A 27,846-nucleotide genomic window follows, 5' to 3' on the forward strand; every position below is an offset into this window, starting at 1 on the left:
CACAGACATAAAAGCAATAGTTGCCAATATGAATCTTGTCCACAGAGTAAGCAGAAATGTTTTTACTAAAAGAACGTCAAGAAGAGGGCAATGTGTTTAGGTGACCAGGCTGAGCTTCTGGGTGAAGAGCTATACCAGTACCAGACTTGCTGCTGCTGCTGCTAAGTTGCTTCAGTCATGTCTGACTCTGTGTGACCCCACAGACAGCAGCCCACCAGGCTCCCCCATCCCTGGGACTCTCCAGGCAAGAACACTGGAGTGGGTTGCCATTACCTTCTCCAATGCATGAAAGTGAAAAGTGAAAGGGAAGTCACTCAGTCATGTCTGACTCTTAGCGACCCTATGGACTGCAGCCTACCAGGCTCCTCCATCCATGGGATTTTCCAGGCAAGAGTACTAGAGTGGGGTGCCATTGCCTTCTCCGACCAGACTTGCTAGGCTATAAGAAAGGATGCTCTATGAAAGCAGGTGGTTCAAAAGTGTTGAGCAAAGGACCACTCAGTGGAACACTGGCACCACCTACAACTTCTAAGAAATGCAGAATCTTAGGTCTCATCCCACATATATATATATATATATATATATATATATATATATATATATATTTGGCTGTGCTGGGTCTTTGCTGCTGCATGCAGGCTTTCTCTAATGGCAGTGAGTGTGGGCTGATTTTCACTGTGGGTGCGTAGGCTTCTCTTGTTGTGGAGCATGGGCTCAGTGGAATCTTCCCCGACCAGGGATCGAACCACATCCCCTGCACTGGCAGGTGGATTCTTAACTGCAGGACCACCAGGGAAAGCCCCAGATCTTCAATAGATTCTCCAGGTGATTCAGGTACATTACAACTTGGGAAGAACTGGTTTCAACAATTTTCCTAACATGTTAGAATACCTGAGGTCAGGAGATGTTACTTACTCCCACTCCAGTGAATGGCAGGCATTGCTCAGTATTTAGAAGGCCATAAATGTCACCTTTGGATCTTGCAAGGATTTACAGTATTTGCCACAGCAGCAAGAAGGAAATTTACTCTGTCCATGGCACCAATGATTAATATATTTGACTCACCTAAAGAATATTAATTTTCCCCAAAGGGTCATTTATCAAGGTCTCTGAGGTTAATATATATTCTTCAAGATGACAGTGATAACAAGAGTTGTTGCTGTGACTACACAATGGATATACAATAGCGATTTTTCATAAAGATGCTTCCCTCTGTCACCTCAACAAGGCAACACAAATAACTCATAAGTCTGGTGTGCGGTCTGGTTTATACCACTGGAAAAGGTTATCCTGGGCATTGTGCCTATTTGATCAGACCCAAGAATGCTGTCAATGGACTGTCAATGGCATTATCCAAAGAACTGGGAGCTTATTTACACCTAATCATGGCACCAATTCACTTAAAAATGTCCATTTGCTCTTGTAAGTAGAGGGTGAATATCAAACATGATTACATATATCAGTATCTTGCCGTCTACACTGAAGTGTGACAGCCCTGAAAGCCAGTGATGTTCTGACAGTGCACCACGAATGAAGATTAGGACAAATGAAGCTTAGAGAAGTTATACAGAATTCATTTAAAACAAAAAGTGGGACTTCCTGGCAAACCAGCAGTTAAGGATTCACCTTTCAATGCAGTGGGTGCAGGTTTGATCCCTGGTGGGGAAGCTAAGACCCCACATACCTTAGGGCCCAACATAAAAGAGCAGAAGCAATATTGTAACTAATTCAATAAAGGCTTCAAAACTGGTCCCCATCAAAACAAAAAAAAAAAAGAAATTAAAAAAAGAAGTTTTCCAGCAATGACAACCTCCCCATGAGAACGTGTCTCTCCCAAAGGATCTCCTTTATCCCTCTCCAAGAGAGAACAGGAAACATAAGAAGAGCCTGTTTGCAGAGCCCCAATGCCTATTTCATGGATGTGAAATGCCCAGGATGCTATAACATCACCACCAACTTTAGCCATGCACAAAGGGCAGTTTTGTGTGTTGAGTGCTCTGCTGTCCTCTGCCAGCCTACAGGAGGAAAAACAAGGGTACAAAGGATACTCCTTCAGACAGAAGCAGCACTAAAAGTACTCTGTATCAAGAAGAATGGGAAACTATCCCCAAAAACACGTCTTGGATACAAAAAAAAAAAAAAAAAGAGAGAGAGAGAGAGAAATCTTAAAAGTGATCACTGGAAGCAGGAACTTTGCAAAAGAGCATCAGGATTTTTCATCCTACACACCAAGCTGGAAATTCTTGGTGATGAGTTTTCTGCTTCCAGCAATATGGTGGTCTAGAGCAATGGTTCTGGAACTGTGTCCCTAGAACGGTGGCATCAGCATCATCTGGGAACTTTTTAGGAAGTGCAAATTCTCTCACTCTACCCCAGACCCACGTAAAGCACAATGACCCATGTTTTAATAAGGTTTCAAGGTGATTCTGCTGAAGCTAAATTTCAGTTCAGTTTAATCACTTAGTCATGTCTGATTCTGCAACCCCATAGACTGCAGCACACCAGGCCTCCCTGTCCATCACCAACTCCTGCAGTTTACTCAGACTCATGTCCATTGAGTCGGTGATGCCATCCAACCATCTCATCCTCTGTTGTCCCCTTCTCCTCCCACCTTCGATCTTTCCCAGCCAGCAGGGTCTCTTTCAAATGAGTCAGTTCTTCGCATCAGGTGGCCGAAGTAGTGGAGTTTCAGCTTCAACATCAGTCCTTCTAATGAATATTCAGGACTGACTTCCTTTAGGATGGACTGGTTGGATCTCCTTGCAGTCCAAGGGACTCTCAAAAGTCTCTCCAACACCACAGTTCAAAAGCATCAATTCTTTGGCACTCAGCTTTCCTTTATAGTCCAAGTCTCACATCCATACATGACTACTGGAAAAACCATAGCCTTGACTAGATGGACCCTCTGTTGGCAAAGCAAAGGTCTGCTTTTTAATATGCTGTCTAGGTTGGTCATAACTTTCCCTTCCAAGGAGTAAGTATCTTTAATTTCTACAGTCACCATCTGCAGTGATTTTGGAGCCCCCCCAAAATAAAGTCTCTCATGGTTTCCATTGTTTCCACATCTATTTGCCATGAAGTGATGGGACCAGATGCCATGATCTTAGTTTTCTGAATATGAAGCTTTAAGCCAAATTTTTCACTCTCCTCTTTCACTTTCATCAAGAGGCTCTTTAGTTCTTCTTCGCTTTCTGCCATAAGGGTGGTGTCATCTGCATATCTGAGGTAACTGAGATTTCTCCCGGCAATCTTGATTCTAGCTTGTGCTTTATCCAGCCCAGTGTTTCTCATGATGCACTCTGCATAGAAGTTAAATAAGCAGGGTGACAATATACAGCCTTGACGTACTCCTTTTCCTATTTGGAACCAGTCTGTTGTTCCATGTCCAGTTCAAACTGTTGCTTCCTGACCTGCATACAGATTTCTCAAGAGCCAGGTCAGGTGGTCTGGCATTAACATCTCTTGAAGAATTTTCCAGTTTGTGCTGATCCACACAGTCAAAGGCTTTGGCATAGTCAATAAAGCAGAAATAGATGTTTTTCTGGAACTCTCTTGCTTTTTTGATAATCTAATAGATGTTGGCAATTTGATCTCTGGTTCCTCTGCCTTTTATAAAACCAGGTTGAACATCTGGAAGTTCATGGTTCATGTACTGTTGAAGCCTGGCTTGAAGAATTTTGAGGATTACTTTACTAGCGTGTGAGATGAGGGCAATTATGCGGTAGTTTGAGCATTCTTTGGCATTGTCTTTCTTTGGGATTGGAATGAAAACTGACCTTTTCCGGTCCTGTGGTCACTGTTGAGTTTTCCAAATTTGCTGGCATATTGAGTGCAGCACTTTCACAGCATCATCTCTTAGGATTTGAAATAGCTCAACTTGAATTCTATCACCTCCACTAGCTTTGTTCATAGTGATGATTCCTAAGGCCCACTTGACTTCATATTCCAGGATGTCTGGCTCTAGGTGAGTGATCACACCATCATGGTTATCTGGGTCATGAAGATCTTTTTTGTATAGGTCTCCTGTGTATTTTTGCCAGCTCTTCTTAATATCTTCTGCTGTTAGGTCCAAACGATTTCTGTCCTTTATTGAGCCCATCTTTGCATGAAATGTTCCCTTGGTATCTCTGATTTTCTTGAAGAGATCTCTAGTCTTTCCCATTCTATTATTTTCCTCTATTTCTTTGCATTGATCACTGAGGAAGGCTTTCTTATCTCTCCTTGCTATTCTTTGGAACTCTGTATTCAAATGGGTATATCTTTCCTTTTCTCCTTTGCTTTTTGGTTTTCCTCTTTTCATAGCTATTTGTCAGCCCTCCTCAGACAGCCATTTTGCTTTTTTGCATTTTTCCATGGGGATGGTCTTGATCCCTGTCACCTGTACAATGTCACGGCTAGTCAAGGCTATGGTTTTTCCTGTGGTCATGTATGGATGTGAGAGTTGGAATGTGAAGAAGGCTGAGCGCCGAAGAATTGATGCTTTTGAACTGTGGTGTTGGAGAAGACTCTTGAGAGTCCCTTGGACTGCAAGGAGATCCAACCAGTCCATTCTGAAGGAGATCAACCCTGGGATTTCTTTGGAGGGAATGATGCTGAAGCTGAAACTCCAGTACTTTGGCCACCTCATGCGAAGAATTGACTCATTGGAAAAGACTCTGATGCTGGGAGGGATTGGGGGCAGTAGGAGAAAGGGACGACCGAGGGTGAGATGGCTAGATGGCATCACGGACTCGATGGACATGAGTCTGAGTGAACTCCGGGAGATGGTGATGAACAGGGAGGCCTGGCGTGCTGCGATTCATGGGGTCGCAAAGAGTTGGACACGACTGAGCGACTGAACTGAACTGAAATGATGTGTAGAGTCTTCTCTTGTGTTGTGGGAAGAGGGTGTTTGCTATGACCAGTGCATTATCTGCAAAACTCTATTAGCCTTTGCCCTGCTTCATTCTGTATTCCAAGGCCAAATTTGCCTGTTACTCCAGGTGTTTCTTGACCTCCTACTTTTGCATTCCAGTCCCCTATAATGAAAAGGACATCTTATTTGCGTTTTAGTTCTAGAAGGTCTTGTAGGTCTTCACAGAACCGTTCAACTTCAGCTTCTTCAGCGTTACTGGTTGGGGCATAGACTTGGATTACTGTGATAATGAATGGTTTGCAGAACACAGCTTGCCTGATGAAAAAAAAAATGCCTCAAGCTTGAAAGCTAAATGTCAAAAGCCATTTACATAGTAGTTTTAGTTAGAATCTCTAATAAGTTACCTGCACCAAGAACTGGGGGCTTTCCTCTGACTGCTAAAAAAACTGATAGGGAGGGAGTTTTATGTTGGTCAGTATTCAATAGTATGAGCCAGAAACAGCTGTCCCATACTGTGTACTACCTAATTAAAAGCTCATGCTATCTAAAGAAAAGAAATATTAAATCACTGTATGCTGTAAACAAATTCTGAGGGTACATCTTCCTTCTAATTTCTGATTTAATTATCTCTTCAGGTATGTTTATTCACTCTAGGCAGGATGTGATGAGGTACTCATTTCTTAGCTGTAGTAAAAGTATACTTACTGTAAACTGGCTTTGATTCTTCTATTCCTCTACATATTTTTATTCATAAATATTTAACAGTTGTTTGAGGAATGGTATTTTAATATGTAATTAAAGGGGCAGTTTTCTACATTAAGTTCTTATTTGTAGGACAGCATAATTCCTTCCAGACAAACAAAAAAGGCATTCTTAACAACTGATTATCTGTATCTGTCAGTGTTTAATTTATCAAAAGTGAATGCAAGTTTTCAACAGATGGAGATAAAGATTGAGGAACATACACAAGACTTTATCACTTGCGTGAATATAAAAGTAACAGATTATTTTTAAAACAAAAATCATTTTAGATGTCTGAAACTATACAAGTCCAAACGTAGAGTTTTTTAAAGGGTCTCTTAAATGTTAACAATGAGAGAGTTGTGTGTGTCAGCACAGAAATGCACAAGCAGATCATTTTGACCTGTCATCAGGTGGGCACATTTTTCACTTTGTAATGTAAAAGTGGTAGAATTTTACCATCCACTGGCTGTCATGAGGCTGACGGTGAATGAAAATGTGACAAAATTCATGACCAACCAAGTAACCTGTCGACCAAACATTTCAACCCAAGATCCTAAGTAGCTCTGCTGTCAGACCCAGAAAAGCTAGAACATTATGATAGGAGCTCCTTTTAAAATGTGGGCTGTCCCTTCTTGAGACTCCAATAAAGGGGATTATTTAGCTTTGTGAAATTAAAAACAGTTCATGGGCATCCCTTCCTCTCTTCCATGAATATGTATTAGGAAACTTTTTTTTGCCAGGTCTGCCTATTATTCAGATCAGTATTAGTGAAAAGGGAGTGGAGATGAAGAACTTAGAGCTGCTGCAGTCTTGCTGCAAGCAAGGCTCTCTGGGAAATGTGTAGGATGGAAACAAACATGAAACGTGCAGTGAACAGTACACCCAAAAGGGCAGCCAGAAGTGCCGAGGAAAGGGAGAAAAAAGGCTTATGAGAAAAGCAACAAAAGAAACTCAGGGAACAAATGTGGTGTTAGGCACTTCCTGCTAAGGATCCTTCTTCTCACAGTTGGCCATCCACTTCCATCCTCACGCTTAATTGTCCATGCTTGTCTCCAATTCTCTCTTCTATCATGTTCTATTTGGGAACTGGTCAACTGTGTCTGAATGCCTTCCAGACACCTCCTCTCTCTGAGTTTTCGGGCTACTGAGTGGCATCTTGGGTGGGAGTCAGCAACAGATTCAGTCCTGAAACTCCAGAATGGATATGCAGACACTCTACCCACTGCCTCAAGGGTTCTCTCAATGAACAGAAACAACTATTTGCCATTCATCAGTTAACGTTTATTGGCATATTTAGGGAACGGGGAATTTCATTTAACATGAAGGGTACCACCCTTGTACAGCCAAGAGATCAAAGCCAGTCAATCCTAAAGGATTGAACATTCATTGGAAGGACTGATGCTGAAGCTGAAGCTCCAATATTTTGGCTGTAAAAAATTTGCCTGCAATGCAGGAGACCTGGGTTCAATCCCTTAGTTGGGAAGATCCCCTGGAGAAGGAAATAGCAACCCACTCCAGAGTTCTTGCCTGGAGAATTTCAAGGACAGAGGAGCCTGGCAGGCTACAGTCCATGGGATCACAAAGAGTCAGACATGACTGAGTACCTAATACTTCACTTTTCACTTTCACCTGATGCAAAGAGCTAACTCACTGAAAAGACCCTAATGCTGTGAAAGGTTGAGAGCAGGAGGAGGAAGGGGCGAAAAAGGATGAGACGGTTGGATGGCATCACTGACTCAATAGACATGAGTTTGAGCAAACTCCAGGAGATGGTGAAGGACAGGGAAGCCTGGTGTGCCACAGTCCATGGGGTTGCAGAGTCAGACACAACTGAGCAACTGAACAACAAAGGGTACCACTAGCCCAAGGCAGCAGAAAGAGCACAAGTTTCCAGAAGAACCTGAATTCTAGACAAGATTCAATCCCTTATCAACTGGGGATCATAAATCCCACAGGTAAGTCTTGGTTTCCCTCTCTTGTCTTAGAATCTTAACTGGCTGGTTCCTACCAAAAGTATCCTGCTTGGGCAATAAATGTTATCATTATCCTACCTCTCAACCCTACATCCTTGGGGAAGTTACTCAACCTCTCTGCAATGTTTTCTATTTTCTGTTCTGAAAATGTAGTAGTAATAATATCTAACTTGAAGAGAGATTGTGAGAATTAAATGAGACAGCTTATGTAACAAGTAGTTAGTCGAGTTAATGTTCTATATAATTATTAGTTACCACTGGTTGCAATGACTTGGAAGCATTATAGAATCTTGGAGCATCTTAGAGCCACTTCCATGAAAAAAAAAAACTATATTCTTATTCTGCTTTATATACGTGATTCCACCAATCTTTACTGTATTCTAACCATCTATCTTTTTACTTTTAATTATTTTAACTGGAATCTCCCCTCCTTTCTGGGTAGAAGTTTAATAAATATAGCTCTGATCTTCATTATTTTACTCAATATTTTTAAAGGCACAACTATTTAAATTAAACCATATGAAGATTTTAAATGACACAGAGCTATTCGGCCAAACTAATAAAATGTCATTAAATCCTAATTTAGTATTACTTATTAGAATATTAGGAATGTATCAAGCCACACTTTTGATGAGGAAATATACTGACAAAATTTATCTATAAATGACATTATTTCTATCATTAGGTAATATTCCATAGATGTTCTCTAAGAACATTTGTTAATCACTAAGCAGGAATAAGACTATGAAGAAGAGAATATGGTGAAATCACAGCTAAAAAGCACAGGTGAGATTAAGAAAAATAGCTCTTATGTTCTTGGTATTTATATTTCTCAAAGAAATATTAGGTTGGTTAAAAAGTTTGTTCAGACATTTCCATAACACATTATGGGAAAACCCAAATGAGCTTTCTGGTCAACCTAATACATGTATATAACTTAAAAAGTGGAGTTCCTCAAAACCATGTTCAATGATTACTATTTCCTTTTTCCCTCTACTTCCCCCTGCAAGATAACTTCCTTTTCTTTCTATATCGTCTGTTTTTCTATTTTGTCTATACCAAATTCGCACCTTAACTTTCCGACAAACTTGCATAACTCCTCTAGGTACAGCCAAGCATATCAGATAATTCATCTATTCTATTGTTTTTCTCTTAGCATCATCCTGGCTGTAGCTCTGCTTCAGTACTTAGGCTTCCTTCAAGACTTGATACCCAGCTACATCCTGGGCTGTCCTTTACCATCACTCTTGAAGTTTTCTGATCTCATCTGCATTGGAGCTCCAGGTTTTGAAATCTCATACTTTCCTATTTCTCGGTTCATTCCACCAACACCATGGACCGCCCTCAAAAATGTTTTACCAGCTCCTGCAGTGTTCCAGACAGTGGTTGCTTCATTTGGAACGTCTGGTCTGTAAGTTCTTTAAATACATTCTGTGAAGCAAAATTACCTATGCCTTACATTTTTGAAAGAAAAAAAAAATGTGTGTGTGTGTGTTTTTTTTTTGAGAACTTGCAAAGATTTTTTTTTTCTACTCTCACAGTTGATTGATAATTTTGGCTGCTACAGAATTCTAGTTGATAATTTTCTCTGTGAACTTAGGAGGCCTTGTGCCACTGTTGGGTAGCTTAAGTTGCTACTGAAAGTCCAGTGCAAATTCTTTTAAGGAAGCAGTTTTATTTTTCTTCTTAGAAGCCTTTAGAATCTTTTCTTTATTCTTTTTCTATCCAACATTGCTGGGGTGGGGGTCCCTTAAATCTAGAAAGTTCTGTTTTTCACATTTGCCCCACAATTCCAGAAGCCTGGAAGTACTGGGAAGATTACACCTCCATCTAGTAGTGAAATGCTGGTGGGAGTGCTTGACTCAAGTCAGGACAAACTATGAGATGCTATCTGCCCTCTGGGGTTCTTTAAAGAATGAGATGGAAGCTGTAACTCAGCCTAAAAATCACACCTTTGCTTGGCTTCCCACTCTTCACTGTTTGCCCTACTCCTATACTGGTTTCTCTGAGAGTCCTTCCTGAATGAAGTATATCCACACCTCAGAGGCAACTTCTGGAGAGCCTAGCCTAAGAGTATCACTGAGTTGCTCAGGTTTGTGAAAGGACCTATCAAAGTTGCAACTGACAAAGTTGAGCTGAGACTAACTGGCTTCTGGAACTTCAGAATCCATGCAGAGCACTCTCCTGTACCACCATTTTTATTCACTCTTAAGTTAAACTCCAAAAACACCTTGAAGTTCAGAGAGTCGAGTTCAAACTATCATTCCAGGTGTCTTGGGGTACAACTCGCTCTCCTCTTGGCCATGAATACTTCAGTAGAAAAACATGCGGAAGTCTTATCTGACTTAAATCTCCAGAAGCAGCTCTATAATCACGAAGATGTGGGTTCAACTACTTGCCCAGCTGTGTGATGCCAGGCAAGTTCCTGAACCTAAGTCCCAGTATTCTTCCCTGAAATGGATACAATATGTTCATCACAGTACCTGTCATACAGTCAGCCCTATCTTTTGAGTTATTTTCTGGTGGTGGTGGTAAGTTTGTGGTACTACCACTGTACGGCCTTCACCAAGTTCCCACATTTCAGAGATGTCTGGCCAAGGTTAAGGGTATAGTATAAGGCAGTGGTTCTAAAAATGTAGTCTCCAGACAAGCAGCAGCATCAGTGGAAACTTGTTCACAGTACAAAGTCTCAGGTCTGACTCCAGATCCATTGAATCAGAAACTCTGGGGCTGGAACAAGTCCTCCAAGGGATTCTCATACATGTTCAAGTGTGAGAAACACTGACCTGAGGCCACAGATCTGGGAAAGACATTATGGACCCCCGTGGAGAAAAAGGCCACAGACCTAGAGACAGCTGTTGGGATATTGGAGATTTTAGGCAGAACTAACAGCTATACTTTATTTTCTTGGGCTCCAAAATCACTGCAGATGGTAACTGCAGCCATGAAATTAAAAGACGCTTGCTCCTTGGAAGAAAAGTTATGACCAACCTAGACAACGTATTAAAAAGCAGAGACATTACTTTGCTACAAAGGTCCATCTAACCAAAGCTATGGTGTTTCCAGTGGTCATGTATGGATGTGAGAGTTAGACTATAAAGAAAGCTGAGTGCCGAAGAATTGATGCTTTTGAACTGTGATGTTGGAGAAGACTCTTGAGAGTCCCCTGGGCTGCAAGAAAGATCAAACCAGTCAATCGTAAAGGAAATCAGTCCTGAATATTCATTGGAAGGACTGATGCTGAAGCTGAAACTCCAATACTTTGACCACCTGATGCGATGAACTGACTCATTGGAAAAGACTCTGATGTTGGGAAATATTGAAGGCAGAAGAAGGGGACGACAGAGATTAAGCTGGTTGGATGGCATCACCAAATCAATGGACAGGAGTTTGAGCAAGCTCCGGGAGTCAGTGATGGACAGGGAAGCCTGGCATGCTGCAGTCCATGGGGTCGCAAAGAGTCAAGACATGACTGAGCGACTGAAATGACTGAATGGATATACACAACAACTCAGTTATTAGGGATAAGAAGAAATCATAATGATGCCTTTACTATTAGAGTATGTGCTCAGTTATTCAGTCATACCTGACTCTTTGTGACCCCATGGACTGTAGCCTGTCAGGCTCCTCTGTTCATGGGGTTGTCCAGGCAAGAATACTGGAGCGGGTTGCCATTTGCTACTCCATTACTATTAGAGTAGTGTAGTTATAAATGTCAAGATCATGTCATAAATGAGTATGAATAGGAGCTAAAGAGTAGATTTAAGTTTGTAAAACTGACAGTGAGTCTATATGTATGACACAGCCTTGAAACACAAATAGAAAAGTTCATTAATGCAAGAAAAAACATAACTTTGGGCCCAGAAGCTGAAGAAACACTTGGAAGAATCCTTAATTGTATTAATCCTTTGCTGAGACAAGCTACTGACTGTACATGATCTGGAACATTTGCTGAGGAAAACTCATTTGAAACTGTCACTTCACCAGAGAGGCAACTACTGAAATTTGCCTGAAATTCTGAATTAGTGCCATACAAGCAAATGATCTTTAGAAGCAAAGATGAGGCTTTAAGAGCAGGAAAGAGCTCCTTGAATCTCCCCCTCAGATTCTGGGGGGAAGAGAGCAAAAGAACAAACATCCCAATATCACCTGCATAGCAAATCTCTTCTGATAAAGCCAATTAGGTGATTTACTCTGAGAAGCACAAATCAGACACAGGAAAACCAATTCCTAGATTAAGTCTTCAAAGAGCCTGAACTTAGCAAAAAGAGAAAAGAACGCCCTCTTCCTGGAGGAACCAAAGTGCAGAGGGCAACTTGAACAAGTTCGGGTTCCAGGGGTGATGACCAGTCATTCAATTTATTTTGACACATAATCTCTCTGAGCAGCTCAGCTTAATCTCCAGTGTGGCAGAGAAAAGAGTATTTCTGTCCAGCACTTTATGGCCTCTGTTTCAAGATCTCAAAGCTTTGCTGTTGTGATCAGGGGCATAGCAGCTCTGAATACCACCACAGGGAATATTACATGGGCTAAACTTCCCCCTAAAACACACCTGTATCATTTAGTCCACAGAGGGTCTCACTTCACATTAATGACAATATTCAAAATACTAATAAAACAAGAACTGATTTACACAGAGTCTTTACTATGTGCCTAGCAGACCCCTCTGCTAAGCATGTTACATACACATTCTCAGTGGATCTTCCTACCACACCTAAGAAGAGGGTTTTCGCCTTACCTTTTGCAAATGAGGAAATCAAACTTTAAATATGCTAAAGTAACCTGGCTAAGGTCAACCAGGATGGAGCCACGATTCAACACCAAGGCTATGGGACTCTGAAAGCCCTGTTCTTAACCATCATCTTTTAATGCCTTCATTGAGCTGCTAAACTATTTCAACAGCTGCAATGGGTGATAACTCACGCAATTCTCTTTGCCTCACAAGGAAAGAAGAAACATTTTAAATAGCAAAATTATGTTATTGAAATGTGCATGAGAACAATACTTCCTTTCTGGTGGATCACTGGAACTCTTCAGCCTTAGATAGTTGTAAAGTCCGTTAGGGATGCAGCTCCCTTCTAAAGTCATTGTAGGAGTGGAGATTCAGCTGGTCCCCATAGTGCTTGGTTTGGATTGGTGATGCTTTGGTTGCCTTGGACACCAGATTTCAATACACCAATGAGCATGAGGAATCCATTCCATGCAAAGCAATGGAGCCAGCAGATGGGCACAGTAACAGCTAGCTGCACATAATGCTATGACCAATATTTGTTTTGCACCTCTCATTTAGATGATGTTCTCAGCCATGAAGCTTTTATGACTGCCTCTCATCTGAGAACCAGCTTCTTTATGGCCCAGGTAGCAACACTCACACTTCAATGTGTCAAAGGCGTTCATTTGTTTGGGTTGTTGAATGGGTAAAGCTGTTCAGAAAAGGAAATGTGACCTTACACAAAACACTTCTTTGTTCAGCTTGCTAAAAGAATGGATCAAATGACTTCTTGAAAATTCCATTTGTTCAAGTGGCTAGCACCCCAGGAATAATGAGGCTGTTAACTTGGTAAGTTTCCTTAGTAACTAAATCCATAAAGAAAATAACTAGGAAAAGATAAGAGGTACTTCGATATATGTAAATAATGCATGAAAACAACATGTTTTTCTTTGACTCAAACCAACATCCAAGGCACTGTACTTAATTAATGAATGCAGGTCAGAAAGTAATCAGTAAAAGCGAATCTTGAAGAGAAACACTTATTTGGATACATCATGGGCTGCTGGCCAGTTTACCAAGAGACCATCTCCACATGGGGATATTAAAGGATGCTCTTCCCCTGCCACACAGAGGAAATCTGTGCACTGTGTAGGAGCCAGTCAAGAGACAAACATCTTTCATTAACCAGTGAAGAGGAAATTAGCCAAATTAATAAGAAATTAATACAATCTGTCATTTTCACATTCAGACGTCATAAATACAGCACAGTTCCATTAAAACCACCTTCTTATGGAATACTGGGAGGTCAGGTTACTGGCAAAACAAATAATTCAGAACATTTAAAAGAACTTTTATTATGCACATTTCCCCAATTTATTTATTCAGTAATAAGAAAATTATGAACCATGCTCTCCAAATGATTACAAGTAATAAGTTTAGTTTTTAGTGGAATGTATATTAGTGGACTAATTAAAAGAGATAAGTTATCTCTAAGGAAACCAAGTTTATTCTGAGTGTTAAATCATTGTGAAAGTAAGTAAAGTAAAGTCACTCAGTCATGTCCAACTCTTTGTGACCCCATGGACTGTAGCCTACAACGCTCCTCCGTCCATGGGATTTTCCAGGCAATAGTACCAGAGTGGGTTGCCATTTCCTTCTCCAGAGGATTTTCCCAACCTATTAGGAAAAAAAAAAAAATGTCTAAGCATCTTCCATTTAATTTAGAGTTGGGGCAACACTCCTTTACGTCAGATTGATAAATTTAACTGAATGATTCTAAAACAGGAGTGGTTCCATTCTTGCCCTGAAAAATGATCAGAGCATCATGTTTTCAATCTGATGTGGGAATGATAAAGTGTCTCTTACTATGAAATCATTTAAAACTGCTGGAACATGGTCTATTTGGGCCTTTAAAGGAATTCTAAAAAAAGAAAACATCTTTGTATATAGAGTGTAAAATTAAATTTATCAGAAAAAAAGGAAATCTACACATTCACTCATAGATGTTAACAGAGTCCTTAAACCTGCAAAAAGTCCTTCAGCAGCACCTACGAATTGGAGAGCTGATATTCTGGCATTTGTGGAATAAGTCATTTTCAGTAAAAAGGTCAACTGATGAACATCATGAAGTGGCAGGTGGTGGGAAGGGGGCAGGGCAGGGATCAGTGAAATCTGTTGATAGGCAATCCCATAAAATGGACAAAAAATTAATGATTTCAAGGTTTTTACTCAAATCTGCTCAATGAACCAGCAGCAGCAGCATCTGGGAGCTTGTTGAGATACAGTATCTTGGGCCTCACCCCAGATCTGCTGAATCAAAACCTGATTTTTAACAGGATCGCCAGGAGATCTGAGTGCACATTGAAGTGTGAAGAGAGCTCATTGAAAGCACAGATTTGGCGACCAGCCTGTGTTGGATGGAACCCCATCTCTGCTGCTGACTAGCTGTGGAACCTAGAAGAAGTCCCACAGCCTCTCTGTGCCTCAGTTTCCTCATATGGGGAGGAGGAAGATAATATGGTGCCTAGTCATAAGTATTGGTACTAAATGACATAATATATGGAAAGGGCTCATGACAGGGTGGACACTAAATGATTAAGTAGTGCTAGTTCTTATGTCCTTTCAGCCATCACAGGGTTCTGGATCAAGAGTAACAAAGGATCCAAGCTACAGCCCACGGAAGTGCCCCATTTCCTGATACATCTATAATCGAGCAATTATGAACTGGACTCAGCTTACAAAAATCCAGCTTCCCCAACCTGCTGTCATTTCAAGCCAAACTGCCAGGTTTACTTGAGCAATGCACAACACACTGCTGCTTACAAACCAGGGACCACTCAGATTTAGACTGGGTGAAATCCTGTATATGCATTTTGTTCAGTGAGTATTGAATGAAGACATAAGGGGACACATTTTCTATCCGAGAAATCTCCATCTTCTTCTTTTTTTTTTTTTTTACCCATTAGTCTGTCGTATGTTAAAAAGTCTGATGAAACCTAGTATTGACAATAATGTGGGAATGCAGGCACCCCCGAATGCTCGTGGAGGGAATGGAAATTGATGTAACCTTTCTGGATAGCAGCTTGATAATCTCCATTGAGTGAAAAACAGCTATAAACTTTGACTCTGCAATTGGGTTTTAAAAATTTATCCTACATATATACTTGTAACAGAGGGCAAAGATACATATACAGACACATATATGTATATGTTACATGTAAATGTCATATATGTATATTATGTGTATTACTGTGTATACTTTACAGCATTAATTCTGATAGCAAAAAAGGAAAAAAAATGAATCAACTTAATGTCTATAATGGTTGAATTGTGGTATAGCTATTAAATCAAACCAGTATAAAGAATGAGACGTCTCTATGCTGTGGTGTGCTTAGTCACTCTGTCGTGTCCAACATTTTGAGACCCCATGTACTATAGCCCACCAGGCTCCTCTGGCCACAGGGATTCTCCAGGCAAGAATACTGGAGTGGGTTGCCATGCCCTCCTCCAGGGGATCTTCCCAACCCAGGGATTGGATCCAGGTTTCCCACATTGCAGGAGGATTCTTTACTGTCTGAGCCACCAGGGAAGCACAAGAATACTGGAGTGGGTAGCCTATCCCTTCTCTAGGGGAACTTCCTGACCCGGGAATCGAACCGGGGTCTCCTGCATTGCAGGCAGATTCTTTACCAGCTACCAGGAAAGGCACATATGAAAACAAGGTGTGTCACATATATATGTACACACACATACACACACACAAATATCACATAAATGGGCAAAAATACAGGTAGTTTACATAACCAGAATATTTCTTAAAAAGAGAATGTTTTATGTTCAAAGAGGACTTTTTAAAACAAGCATACCTTGTTTTATGCTCTCTGCTTTATTGTGCTTTGTAGACATTCCATTTTTATTTTTATTTATTATTTTACAAATTGAAGGTTTGTGGCAACACTGTGTCGAGCAAATCAGAGTCATTTTTCCAACAGCATTTGTTCACTCTGTCTCTGAGTCACATTTTGGTAATTCTCCCAACATTTCAGACTTTTACATTATTATTATATTTGTTATGATGGTCTGTATCAGTGATCTTTGATGTTAGTACCATGACTGACTAATGGTAGGCTGAGAGGGTTAGCATTTTTTAGCAATAAAGTATTTTTTAATTAAGGTGTGCACTTTGTTTTTTTAGACATAATGATTACACACTTAACAGACTAAAGTATAAGTGTAAATGTAACTTATCTGCACTGGGAAATCAAAATATTCATGTGAGTTGCTTTATTGAGATATTCACTTTATTCCAGTGGTTCGGAACTGAATCCACAGTATCTTTGAAATATGGCTGTATATCTTCTGGATCCTCTTACTCTTTGTGTTTACCCTGTATGACAGTAATAATTTTAAAGAAAAACTTGAGGGAAAAAACTCTCAAAACAATCTAACATTTATACCTTCAGGAACCGGGGTAGGGGGCGGGGGGAACCTAAGCCTAACGTTGGCAGAAGAAAGGAAATTATAAACAAACATTAGAGCCAAAGTAAGTGAAATGGAGAACAGGAATACAGGAGAAAAGAATCAATGAAATTAAGAATTGGTTCTCTGAAATGACAAAATTGAGCAACTTCAGCTAGACTAAGACAAAAAGAAAATTCAAAATCAGAAACTAAAGAGGGGACATTAAAAATGATACCACAGAAATACAAAATATCTTAAGAGACTACTATGAACAATTAATTATATGCCAACAAGCTGGACAACCTAGAAGAAATTGATAAATTCCTAAAAACATGCAACTTACCAAGACTTAATCATGATGAAAGAGAAACCTAAACAAACCAATAATGAGTAAGGATACTGAATCACTAATAAAACATCTCCCAACAAAGGAAAGTCCAGGACCAGATGGTTTCACTAGAGAATACTATCAAACATTGAAAGAAAAATTAGTGTCAATCCTTCCCAAACTCTTCCAAAAGAAGAGGAGAGGCCACTTGCAACTTCATTTTATGAGGCCAGAATTACTCTCATACTAAAGTCAGAAAAGGACACTACAAGAAAAGAATACTATAGGCCAATATTCATGATGAACATAAATGTAAAATTTTAACAAAATACTAGCAAACTGAATTCAAGAGCACATTAATGGGATCATACCCAAGGACTTAATCCCTGGGATATAAGGATGGTTCAACATATGCAAATATGTGAGGTGATGGATGTGTTAACTATATGGTGAGAATTATTTTACAAAGTATACATACATCAAACCACCACAATGCACACTTTAAATATCTTACAATTTTGTCAATTATACCTTAGTACAGTTGAAAAAATGAAAATAAAAATGTATACATAGTACAAAGGACACTGCATGCCACACGGTCTGTTCAATAAGTGATGGAAGGAGTAAAAAAAAATGTTTTCCTTTAAAAATGTGATACATCACATTAATATGGAAGTGGAAGTGTTAGTTGGTCAGTCTTGTCCGACTCTTTTCAGATCCCATGGACTATAGCCTGCCAGGTTCTTCTGTCCAGGGAATTCTCCAGCAAGAATACTAGAGTGGGTTGCCATTCCCTTCTCCAGGGGATCATTCTGACCCAGGGTTCAAACATGGGTCTCCTTCACTGCAGGAAGATTCTTTACCATCTGAGTCACCAGGGAATCCCTCACATTAATATAATGAAAGATAAAAATCATGACTGTCTCAATAGATGCAGATAAAGAATTTGACAAAATTCAACATCCTTTCATGATAAAAAGTGAACAAATTGGGTATAAAAGGGATATCAATTCAGTTCAGTTGCTCAGTCGTGTCCGACTCTTCACGACCCCATGAATCGCAGCACGCCAGGCCTCCCTGTCCATCACCATCTCCCGGAGTTCACTCAGACTCACAAACATCGAGTCAGTGATGCCATCCAGCCATCTCATCCTGGGTCGTCCCCTTCTCCTCCTGCCCCCAATCCCTCCCAGCATCAGAGTCTTTTCCAATGAGTCAACTCTTCACATGAGGTGGCCAAAGTACTGGAGTTTCAGCTTTAGCATCATTCCTTCCAAGGAAATCCCAGGGTTGATCTCCTTCAGAATGGACTGGTTGGATCTCCTTGCATAACTCAACATAATAAATGCCATATATGACAAGCCCACAGCTAACATCATACTCAGTGGTAAAAGGTTGAAAACTTTTATTCTAAGATCAGGAACAAGACAAGGCTGCCCACTCTCACTCTTATTCAAAATACTACTGAAGTTTTAGCCAAAGCAATCAGGCAATAAAAAGAAATAAAAGATGTCCAGATCAGAAAGGAAGAAGTAAAACTTTGCAGATGATATAATCTTACATACAGAAAATTCTCAAGACTCTACCAAAAAATTGATGGAACTAGTAATTCAATAAAGTTGCAGTTATAGCATCAACATACAAAATCAGTTATGATTCTATATGCTAAGAAAACAACAAACTATCTGAAAAATAAAGAAATCCCACTATAATAGCATCAAAAATAAAATACTTGAAGAGTAAGTTTAACAAAGGAGGTGAAAATTTTGTACACTGAAAACTGTAAGACTTTGAAGAAAGAAATTAAAGATAAATAAATGGAAAGACATTCTGTGTTCATGGATCAGAAGGATTGATATTAAGATGTTTATACTATTAAGGGCTTCCTTGGTGGCTCAGATGGTAGAGAAACGTGAAGTTGCTCAGTCGTGTTCGACTCTTTACAACACTATGAACGGTAGCCTACCAGGCTCTGCGGTCCATGGGATTTTACAGGCAAGAATACTGGAGTGGGCTGCTATTTCCTTCTCCAGGGGATCTTCCCAACCCAGGGATCGAACCCGGGTCTCTTGCACTGCAGACAGACGCTTTACCATCTGAGCCACAGAATCTGCCTGCAATGCAGGAGACCCGGGTTTGATCCCTGGGTTGGGAAGATCCCCTGAAGGAAGGAATGGCAACCTACTCCAGTGTTCTTGCCTGGAGAATTCCATGAACAGAGGAGCCTGGTGGGCCACAGTCCATGGGTCGCAAAGAATCAGACACAATTGACCCTTTACCAGAACATGACTGTAGTAATCATACTGGGCTTCCCTGGTGGCTCAGTCAGTAAGACTCTGCCTGCAATGCAAGAGAGCACCTGCAGTGCAAGAGGCCAGGGTTAGATCCCTGGGGCAGGAAGATCCCCTGGAGAAGGAAATGGCAACCCACTCCAGTATTCTTGCTTGGGAAATCCCATGGACAGAGGAGCCTGGCAGGCTACAGTCCATGGGATGGCAAGAGTTGGACATGACTTAATGATTAACCACCACCACTGCTCAAAGCTATCTATGGATTCAATGCAATTGCTCTCAAAATTTTAATGTCATTTTTCACAGAAAGAAAAACAGAGTCCTAAAATTCATACAGAACCAAAAAAGACCCCAAAGAGCCAAATAAATCTTGAGAAAGAGATCAGAGATAGAGGTACCATACTTCCTGATTTCAAACTGTATTACAAAGTTATATTATCAAAACAGTATGGTACTGACATAAAAACAGATCAATGGAACAGAATCAAGAGCCCATAAACATAGTCCCACATATATGGTCAACTAACATCTGATATGAGAGCCAAGAATACTTAATGGGGAAAGAATATTCTCAATAATAAGCACTATTGAGAAAACTGGATAACTACATGCAGAAAAATCAAACTGGACCCCATCTTACACAACACTCACAAAAATTAGCTTGAAATGATTAAAGACTTAAACATAAGATCTGAAAATGTAAAACTCCTAGAAGAAAGCATAGGGGAAAAGCTCCTTTACATTGGTCTTGGCAATGATTTTCTAGATATAACACCAATAGCACAAGCAACAAAAGCAAAAAATAAGTGGAACTACATCAAACTAAAATGCTTCTGCACAGCCAAAAGAAACAATTGACAAAAAGAACAAGCAACCTACACTGTAGGAGAAAATACCTGTAAACCACATTTTGGTAAGAGGTTAAAATTCAAAATATATAAAGAACTCATACAAATACAAAGCAAACAACTCATTTTTAAAAATGGGCAGAGGAACTGCATAGACATCTCTCTGAAGATGAAATACAAACAGCCAATAGTTGGATGAAAAGGTATTCTGTATCACTAACCACCAGAGAAATGCAAATCAAAACCACAATGAGGTATATTCTCACATCTCTCAGAATGGCTATCATCAAAAAGTGTTAGTGAGGATGCAGAGAAAAGAGAACCCTATACACTGTTGGTAGTAACCTAAATTGGTACAACAACTACCGACAGCCGTATGGATGTTCCTCAAAAAAGTGAAAAGAGAACTAGCATATGCTCCAGCATTCCCACTTCTGGGTATTTATCCAAACAAAATGAAAACAGGATCTGGAAGAGGTATCTTTATCTCCATGTTCATTGTAATATTGTTGACAAGAGTCAAGGAAGTTGGAAGTCATGAGACAGACCTTGGTAAGTGAGCCAAAAGGCAGACACTTTGGTAACCACCCAACAGCCATTCCCTTTTCTTTTCTTGAAAGAATCTGGATCCACTGATAAGAGGCTGGAAATAAAGAATACAAGCCTTTCTGGCCTCCCCAGAAACCAGGACTGGTCAGACCTGGGTTGCTGACCAAGTGCTGGGCAATGAGGCAGAATGGGAAATTCTTTAAGGACAGACTGTTCCATATGATAAGAAAAAAATTCAAGGGAAAAAAAAAAACCCAGCCTCAGTTATATGAGAACACAATGCTTGGAAAGGCAATAGCCATCTTGCAATCCTGAAGAGTGCTACAGCTCACCAAGGCTTCCCTGGTGGCTCAGTGGTACAGAATTTGCCTGCAATGCAGGAGGCGCAGGAGCCACCAGTTCGATCCTTGGGTCACGAAGATCCCCTGGAGGAGGGCATGGCAACCTACTCCAGTATTCTTGCCTGGAGAATCCCATGGACAGAGGAGCCTGTCCTTAGGGTCGCAGAGAGTGGACATGACTAAAGCAGCTTAGCATGCACATCACACACTCCCAGAATAGCAGAGAAAAAGGTTGGAGAGGGCTTGGGTTCTGATGATTTTCCTGAGTTGCTTAACCAATCCTGGAATAACCTAGCTCTATACTCCTTGTCAAGTGAGGTCATAAGTGTTCCTGTTATTTAAATCACTTTCTATCAGACATTCTATTATATCCAGCTAAGGGCATCCCCATTTAGCTGCCAACCACATGCTTAGGAATGAGTTAAGGACCCAGTGAACAATCTAGCAAAAGGCTTTTTCCTTTAATCATAGCAGGATGATAGATTCCTTGGGCATAATTGTCTATGTGATGCTCAGAATCACTTTTGATTTTTTGTTAGTAGGGGCATAACATGGATTTCATTAAGCAGCTACTCTCTGCCAAGCACTACGCTAGGCACTTTATCTTGGGTGAGTCATTGCAGCCATCTCCAGACCAGTCCCCTTTGGCCAAGAAAAGAAAATCACATCTCTATTTTCTCCAACCTTATTTAAACAGCTTGGCATTTCCTTTCATTACAAATGCAGACCACGAAACACCAGGAGTACTCGTGACTTTGCCACCTATAGAAATCACAGATACGATAATGTCACACTGCAGTTGTTGAAGACATCTCGAAATATCACTGCCCCTCATCACTGTTGCAAACACACCATACTCCTTAGGCCCCACTGCAAAACCACATTGAACGTGTTAATCAAGCAGCACATATGCTAGTGCATCACACGTTTTGAAAATGTTTTGGTAACTGAATGTTAAGATAATTGGCTTCCTTTGTAATCCTGTGTGTTTTATTTTCTGCATCTAAAAACGTTCTTCTCAAAAGAAGTACTGGAGGTTTTACCAGATTTACAAAGGAGTCCTTGGCACCAAAGGGGTTTTTAGATTCCCTCTAAAAAGTCCTCCTGTGACCTTTCTTAATACTGTTCAATCCACTGTCTATACAGAAAACCAATCAGTATCATTGTTTTATAAGGTGAATCAGATGAAGACATTGCCCTATTTCCAACTGAAACAAATACCCAACTGCTAACTTTGCCAGACCTGCCTTTCCTCTGCTCACAGCTCCTCCCTGGCCTCTAGCCCTCTAGCCTTTGCTCACTCTTCTCCATCCGGGCCACCACCTTCCTTTTCTTGGAAATCTCCAAGCAGTTTCCTGCCTGGGGGCTTTGTCCTTGCCATCCCCTCAGCCTGGAATGCCTGCTTTTAAGGCAGCTGCTTCATTCTCATGCTTCAGTGATGAGCCAGGACGTCACCTCCACCGAGAATCCTTCCCCGCTAATGTATGCCAGGCAGCACCCCACCCGCTCCCACCCCACCCGCACTTACTTCCTGTTTACTTCCTTCTGAGAGCACTTCTGACAACATAACTATATTGATTTTTGTTCACTGCTCAACCCTGCCATCTAGCAAGGTTCCGGGCATATGGAGAAACCTGACATTCACTGAGTGAGTGAATGACAGAATAAGCGAAGGAGGAAGCTATCATTTGTCCATTTTACAAGTGAGGAAATTCAGGCTCCAAGATGTTAAAATTATTTGTCCAAGGTCACCCAGGAGCAAAAGTTATTACTTTAACTGTGGTTCCACAGGCCTCCCCCTTAACCCCACCACCATTCTCACTTCCTTTTCCCTGCTACATTTCCACCAATCTGGAAAGCAGAACAGACCCTTGCAAGTTTTTACAGTGTGATTTCTTAAGACTTCAGTGCTCCATTTCTTAAGGATATCTGCCTAACAAACCCTCTAAGGCAGCAGTCCCCAATTTTTTGGCACCAGGGACCAGTTTCCTGGAAGACAATTTTCCCATCGATGGGGGGCGGGGATGGCTTCAGGCTGATTCAAGCACATTACATTTACTGTGCACTTTATTTTTATTATCATCACATCAGCTCCACCTCAGATCATCAGGCATTAGATCCTGGAGACTGGGGACCCCTGCTCTAAGCTATTTCCCTGGAGCATTTCCAGGAAGGCCAAATTAACAAAAAATATATTACCTGGAGAGAATGGTTCTGTCTCTATGTCTCTCTGTCTACATACACACACTTTTTTTCCATCTCTGAATCTTCTAAACAAATACAAACAATAAAATCAGATGTAAGGAAGAAAGTTCAGAAAAGGGTAAATGAAGGAAGAAAAAAAACACAGATTAAACCGAATGTAAATTTTAGTATATAAGAATACAGGTGATACAGTATTGTACACAAGCTATGTGGACCACAGTTCTGACCATATGCTTCCTAGGAGCCAACAAAAAGTGAGCAACATGATCAGTTATACAACTCATCCTGGAGATTTAAAAAGATTCAATTCATTTCCAGGAGCACAACTCTTCCTGTTTCAAAGCCCTGACAGAAATTCCTCTTGCGGGTTGTTAAAACAAAAGTGTGGTAGGATATAGTAATCAGTATTCTAAACTACAACTTTATAAATAAATATACAAGCTTCACAAAACAGCATCTTAATAGACGGGGCTGGTATAATGCCAAAATCCATGCAGTAATGTATTACTGCCTTGCTATTCAGAGCGTGATCCCTGGACTGTCAGCAGCACCTGACAGAAATGCAGAGTCTCAGGCCCAATACCAGGTCTGCTGAAACAGAATCTGTGTTTTATTAACACGATCTGTAGGTGATGCCTATCATGTTAAGGTTTAACAAACACTGGTCTAGTGGTTAAGCTTGGTTTGAGGTCAAATTTGTAAGAAAGTAGTGCTCATTTATTCACACATTCAAAAAATACTTACTGATACCTTGGCAGCAGGAAAGGATTTTTTAAGCTCTTACAGAAACAGGAAAGGATTATTTTAAACATAACATCAAAGACACCACCATAAAGAAAAATACTGGTAAATGGGATGCTATTAGAACTGAGTGATGAAGCAAAGCATCGAAAATATTTCCACCACAACCAAAATAAGGAAAGTTGAGAACCCACATATGTACCAGGTACAATCTTAACGCTTAAGTCCATCAATGAAATGGAAACCCTCTGCTCTTATGGAGCTACATTCTAAGTGAAGAAGACGTAAAGAAAATAAGTTAAATGAAGCAAGAAAAGGGCCTAAGTCAGGGGACAGGTGGCAGTCTTAAATCGGACTTAAATTGGATAGGGAAGGACTCACTGAGGAAATAACTCAGACAAGGTCAGGGAGCTAACTATAAAAAGAGATAGGGGGAGAGTATTCCAAGCAGAGGGAACAATGAGTACAAACACCCTGAGACAATAAATGGCTGAAACAGCAAGAAGGCCTGTGTGGTTGAAGCAGAGTGAGCAAAAAGTAGAGGAGGTAAGCTGGGGTCAGATCACATGGCGCTTTGTCAGTCATTTTAAAGATCTTGGCTTTAAATGCGAAATGAGCACTTTAAATGCGAAATGAGCAGCCACTGGAGAAAAGGAAATAGGGAGCCATTGCAGGACATTGAGCAGGGTAGTGACATAATGAAAAGTGTTTATAAGAAGCCTGGTTTCTCAGAGGTACATGGAATGGCTGGAGTGAGAGAAGCTAGCTGAGAGCACTAATCCCAGTACAGGGTGATTCACTCATTCAACTATTTATTAGGTGGCAGAGATGTGTCAAGTAGGGTGGGGAGGAGTTAAACCAGGGTGATAACCGAGGGCACTGCCAAGAGGAAAGTGAATATAAATGACATTGGAGGGAAAGAAACCCAGGGCAGAATGACAGATTATTCATAGAGAAATGACAGAAGTTCGCAATTCAATTTAATCAAGGTTTATGGATCATCTACCGAGGGCAAAGCCATATGCAGGCTAGAACATGGGGGTGGGGATGGTGCAGAAGACTTGTATTTTCCCCTCAAAGGGCTTCAAGCCTGGCATGCTTCGCCTCTGTCCTTTCATGCCTGAACTTTTTGGATGACCACAGCTGAGGCTGCCACTGAGACTAGCTGATTTGCTCAGGTTGGAGCTTTTCTTTGCTTAAGAAACCAAAAAAAACCAAAACAAAACAGCCTTAGAACTTGTTCTGTCTCCTGGGAGCAGGGGCCAGAGCACCTCAACTTGATTAGTATAAAAAGATAGATCCAGTTTGGCAGCGGGGCACAAGAGAGGTCTTAAGAAATGTCTTTGTGGATCAGCACTGCAGACTGGCCCTGGGCCACCAGTCTTCAGGCAAGGAGTCCTTCTGATCGGTTGCCACCTGCGCATGCCCTGATGGTCCTCCCACTCTGCCATTCCATTCTGGAGAAAAGCACAGAAAGGGAAAGCAGCATGTGTAAGGAAAACAACTAGGGGGAGAAATCCCCATAAATTTGAAACCCGCCTGCCACCAGACTGCAAGGTCTGAGGAGTAGATGCAAATATAATGCAAATGAGATGCAAATAGCCTGGTGGCCTCCTCAGAGGTTTTCTACAACTGGAAAGGCCCTTGGGAAACTGCTAGCTGGTAACAGTCACTCCGAAGCAGAGTGAACTATTTCAAGACAACTTTGTCACACAACCCTTTGCCTCCCTGCTAGCACAGTGCACAGTCTTTAGTAATCTTTCTCACTTGAATTAACCTCATCTGCTATAAATTAAAAAAAAAATCAAGACCGCCTCTGTAGAGGTTATCTAATTACACTTTAAAAACACTGTGTACCTTTGTGTTCAAACGCTTCACTCACCCAAATGGAGCCAAGTTAAATGTGTCACTTCCTCCCTAAACAGTATTTGGCTGCAGTGGGTTATGAATGAAGTGCCTCTCTTTCAGTTCTAGTTACTATGATCCTTTGGAGGACTTTTTTTTTCCCTACACCACAGAAACTGGCACTCTCTCTTCTAATATCCATGTGCTGTCTTCAAAGTGAAGCCAGGAAAAAAAAAAAACACATAGTTGTGAAATCCAGTTCAATTCAAGGAGCCCCTGGAAAGCTATTCATTAAGAAAACCTGCCCTGTCAAGTATGCTGTCGTCTTGACAATCCTAATGATTCATTTTAAAATGGGGGGGGGGGGGAAGCACTTTCGATTACAATAGGGTAGAATTCTGTCTACATTTATGTAATTAAAAGAGGACACTCCCCTCAGAGTGCATTTTATAGGACCCGTGCAATTTACAGATTAGCAACACAGGAAGCACATACAGACCCGGGGGTCGCAGAAACAACTTACCTTCACCTTCATGATGGAAACAATACTAGCACAGATGAGCCCACTCCCCAACTTCTATGACTTTCTAGTACTCTGACATGCGAGGGTACTTCAGCTTTTGACAGGAGGGTTTCAAGGAAGGGAAATCTCTTTCATTTGGGATATTTAAAAAACCTCACTTGGAAGGACCTCCAGCCAACACCCGGGCAGAGGCATCTGGAGAGATGCCATGTCTCAGTAAAACACGAACAAAGAGCAAAGGCGCGTAATCCCAACCGAGAGACTGAAAGCAGTGGGGGGAGGGCGGGGCGGGGGGAGACGGACAAAAGCAAGGGATAAACCTCAAGAGCCTCAAGAAACCAGTCAAAAGAGTAACAAAGAGATGGAGAACAGCCTGGGCGCAGCTCCCAGAGCCGGGAGCCGGGTAGTTGGGCGGCACGCGCCCCCTGGCGGCCGGGGTGGCCTCTTACCTCCTGGGCGAGTTTCTGCTTGAGCACGAGCGCGGCGCACAGGTAGCCCGCGCGGCCCACGAATAGCTCGTCGGAGCCGCACTCGAGGAAGGAGACGGGCGCGCAGACGGCGCACAGAGCCCGGAACTTGCCCAGCGGCTGCACGTAGTCGGGCCGGCCCAGGGCGTGGTACACGAGCGTGGCCACGGCGTACACGCCCGCGCCCCCGAGCAGGAAGGCGGCGCGGGTGTCGGCGTCCGGCTCGCCCCACTCCTCAGCGCGGGCGCACGCGTCGATGAGGCGCTTGGCCGAGCGCAGGTAGCGCTCCCGGGCCCCGGCGAAGAGCGGGCTCTGAGAGACGTGGTAGAGCATGTAGGCCACCCCGGCCACGCCGCCGTACAGTCCCCACTGGCAGCTGCCGGCCGCGGCCGCCGCCCCCCGGCCCTCCGGGCCGCCCCCGAGCGGGGGCAGCTCCTGGAGGATGCGCTCGATGGTGGCGGTGACCAAGGGCGCCACCGCCTCCTCGCACTGGCCCGCCAGCAGGCTGCCCTGGTAGTCATCGAAGCGATTGGCAAAGCAGCGCTTGGTGTCCATGCTGCCGCCCGTGCCCCCACCAAGGCCGAGCCGGGGTCCGCTGGAGGGCGCGCCCTGCGGTCCCGCGCACCCCCTCTCGCTCTTTGAGGCACTCGGATGGCGGTGGATACAGCCGGAATGGAGCGAGGAGGCTGAGACGGGAGGTGACAAGAGGAGGCGGGCGCGAGGAAGCAGCGCGGAGCGGATTGCCAAGTGGGGCACCGGACTGCCGCGAGGCTCCCGAGTGGCCCCGGCGAGCGCGGGGGATGCGCGTCGCGCGCCCCCCTCCCAGAGGCCGCGCCCTCGCCGAACCCGCCCCCTCCTGCGCCGCCGCAGCTTGGCTTCCTCGCCAAGGGGCCGAAGTGATCTCCGGCAGGACCCACGCGGGGGCCGCGCCACTCCTCCCGCTCCGCCCCCGACTCCTCCCCTC

General features: G+C 42.2%; 1 protein-coding gene across 1 annotated transcript in view; it reads right to left on the reverse strand.

The window, feature by feature from the left end:
- The window catches only part of LANCL3 (LanC like family member 3), a 111,051-nt gene extending 83,614 nt beyond the window's left edge, over window positions 1-27,437 (reverse strand). The window contains exon 1 of the mRNA XM_052663564.1: window positions 26,865-27,437. Coding sequence (XP_052519524.1) covers window positions 26,865-27,437 — 573 coding nt within the window. The remainder of the gene's footprint in view (window positions 1-26,864) is intronic.
- Window positions 27,438-27,846: the final 409 nt, after the last annotated feature.

The sequence above is a fragment of the Budorcas taxicolor genome, chromosome X (assembly GCF_023091745.1).
Source record: "Budorcas taxicolor isolate Tak-1 chromosome X, Takin1.1, whole genome shotgun sequence".
Classification (NCBI taxonomy): domain Eukaryota; kingdom Metazoa; phylum Chordata; class Mammalia; order Artiodactyla; family Bovidae; genus Budorcas; species Budorcas taxicolor.